General features: G+C 53.5%; 2 protein-coding genes across 2 annotated transcripts in view; both read left to right on the top strand.

Moving 5' to 3' along the window:
* Positions 1–601, top strand: part of PPTG_04825 (hypothetical protein) — a gene marked incomplete at its 5' end in the record, with an annotated part of 2,038 nt that extends 1,437 nt beyond the window's left edge. Inside the window, one exon of the mRNA XM_008897130.1 lies at positions 7–601. Within this exon, the coding sequence (XP_008895378.1) occupies positions 7–360 (354 nt within the window). The 3' untranslated portion in view covers positions 361–601. The remainder of the gene's footprint in view (positions 1–6) is intronic.
* Positions 602–1,802: 1,201 nt separating this feature from the next.
* The window catches only part of PPTG_04824 (hypothetical protein), a gene marked incomplete at its 5' end in the record, with an annotated part of 2,021 nt that continues 1,236 nt past the window's right edge, over positions 1,803–2,587 (top strand). Inside the window, one exon of the mRNA XM_008897129.1 lies at positions 1,803–2,561. Coding sequence (XP_008895377.1) covers positions 1,803–2,561 — 759 coding nt within the window. The remainder of the gene's footprint in view (positions 2,562–2,587) is intronic.

Genomic DNA, 2,587 nt, shown 5'->3' with positions numbered 1-2,587 from the left:
CAAAAGGTGACGGATGATATCGTGGTTGTTCACCGTATTGCATCGGTGGCGTCGGATCTGTCCGACCGTGAATTTATCTCTGTAGCATTCCGATTCCGTGATGGAGACAATTACTTCATTGGTATCAAGTCAATCACAGTGCAGACTGAGGCTGCTGAGAACTGCATCCGAGGCGAGGAATGCCAAGGGTGGATGTTTGTTGGTGGGGAGAACGAGACGTCTCAGTGGAAGGCGCACTTTTTGGGCTACTATGACGTCAAGGGCGAGAAGGACGACAAGGTGCTGAACCAGCTTGCCAATGAGGCGATGTTTGGCATGCTGCGATGGGAGAGCGAGGCCATGCACCCGCTTAGTGTTTAAGCGGTCATGGTGATCATTGGTGGCCCCCTTTGCTCGATGCGTGGTGGATAATGTGTTGAGCTTGATGCCATGCGCGCTAGGCAGAGGGCGCTACTGCTAAGTATCAATACTTACGCTTTGCGCAGATGCTTATGCCCGATAGTGGAGAGAACACCTGAGCACGAACAGAGCTGCAGGTCTGACTGAGTACATGCATACACTTGTGTTGAAAATATACGAAAAGAAAACAGATTTTTCACCATTTGGCTGCGAATGCCACTGCGTTCTGATGATTTTACGTGGACACAAGTAATCATGTGTTGTATGCTCCTTCCTGCTGAGTCAGCAACGCTGTGGTTGTCTCTGCAATCAATCACCGGTTGTGGCTCGAGCTTGCCGATGCAACAAATCGAGCCGCGCGAAATAATCACCGAATCAGTCATGGTCTGACACAACAAAAGGTGACGGCAACGTGACGTATTCGTCTACAGTTAAGATGGTCGGACTTGCCTTTTGTACGCTTGCTTGCTCACCTCATCGTTAATCCGCTGCTTGTAGTGCGGCGTCCGTAATCGAGTCGGCGCTGGAGTCTGCCAGAGCTCGGTGCGTCGAAGGATCACAACGCGCTAAGCGTTGAGCTTTACACTGTTCGTTGGTCCCAATGTCTCGTCAAGAGACTCGGCTTGGAGCAGCGTATGAGCAACTGAGCATTTGAAGATAAATCTGCTTGTTAGCCCTAAACAAGCGAAAACGAAAATGAATGAAAGCAGCGTTCACTTTGGTAATTAGCACCGCTAGTGCTACGACATCATGTCCAGAAACCCATGGAAATATTCAAACCCGGTAATACCGAGTCCGCACTGGCAATCTTTGCTGGACGATCGCAATTTGCTTTTGAATTGACGTCAAAGCTATGTTGCGATCGTTCACTTACAACTGCTGCCTTCATGCACTTCTTTTTGATCCATGTATATGTAGTAATGTCAGAATACACCCGTTACTGCCGTCGTCACTGACTGCCTATCAACCGTTGTGTCAAGTTGAGTTTGCTGATGGAGGTGTGGACAATCTAGTGTAAGGAAGTGTGCAATGCAGTGTCGCCCCCCCCCCAGTCTCTGAGCATTTTGGCAGAATGGCAACCTCCGTGTTACAAGAAGGTTGCCGTTCTACCAGCATGCACTAAAATACCTGTATCCATGATAGTCAGCGCGTCCTATTCTGGAAGCTCGAAGCCAGAACCTGATGCTGCCCCTCTCTCCCCGCGAGAATTGCGTCCATTGGCTGAAACTCTGCAAAATGAATTGCAGAATGAATTGCAGCCGCCCAGAAATCGGGAGAAGGCAGTTGTGGAGGCAGCAAATACCAATCTGCCAGCAACGAGAAGAGTGCGGGCGCGTAAGCAACGCACTCGCTCTTCCGGGTCCGTGTTCCTCCCATCCTCTGTGCCTTGTAGCTCGCCACCGATGGACCAGCGCAACAACCCGTATGGCATGCCTGGAAGCCGCGCAGGGATGCCGAACGGGATGCCCCAGCAGCATTACGGTATGCAGGACATGATGTTCGACCCGCTGCCCATGAACAACGGGCTGTACCATCCACCACCGCCCATGCATCAGCAACACGGAGGCATGGGAGGTCTCATGCAACAGCAAGGCTTGGTGGCGCCCGAGGATGACCCGCGCTTCGTTGATGACCTGCTTGGCGCGTTGGGAAATGACCCCGCAGGTCTGGGTCAACAGCAGCAACAACACCTCGGACAGATGCCCGGCCACTACGACCAGCAGCACATGATGGCGCCGCATTCGCAGGCTCCCAACCTCCAGCCCGGCCGGACGCAAGGAATGCCCATGACGAGCCAAGCGCCACTCATGCAGCAAGGAGGCATGCCAGGCTCCATGCACATGAACCAGATGGCTCCTAATGGCGTCGGAGCTGGAGCACGCATGGGTGTCGGCATGCACCAGCAGAACATGGGAGCACCGGCTGTATCGTCAAGTCTCGGAACGCTTGGTGGCTTGGGTGCCTCCATCCCTGCGCCTCCAGCAGCGTCACGACAAGCAGCCGTTGCTCCTAGCGCCATTGTACCAACATCAGCGACGTCAAAGTCTTCGTCTAATTCGCGCGCACTCGCCCCGTCAAGTAACAATGGTGGGAGTAGTGATGAGGACGGCAACATGGGAGAAGACGACGCTCAGAAGAAGAAGGAGCGCCGTCGACAGCAGGTCCGCTACGCCTCACGTCGTCGTCG

This window comes from Phytophthora parasitica (genome assembly GCF_000247585.1).
Source record: "Phytophthora parasitica INRA-310 unplaced genomic scaffold supercont2.5, whole genome shotgun sequence".
Lineage (NCBI taxonomy): Eukaryota > Oomycota > Peronosporomycetes > Peronosporales > Peronosporaceae > Phytophthora > Phytophthora nicotianae.
This window is presented reverse-complemented; position numbering and strand designations above follow the sequence as displayed.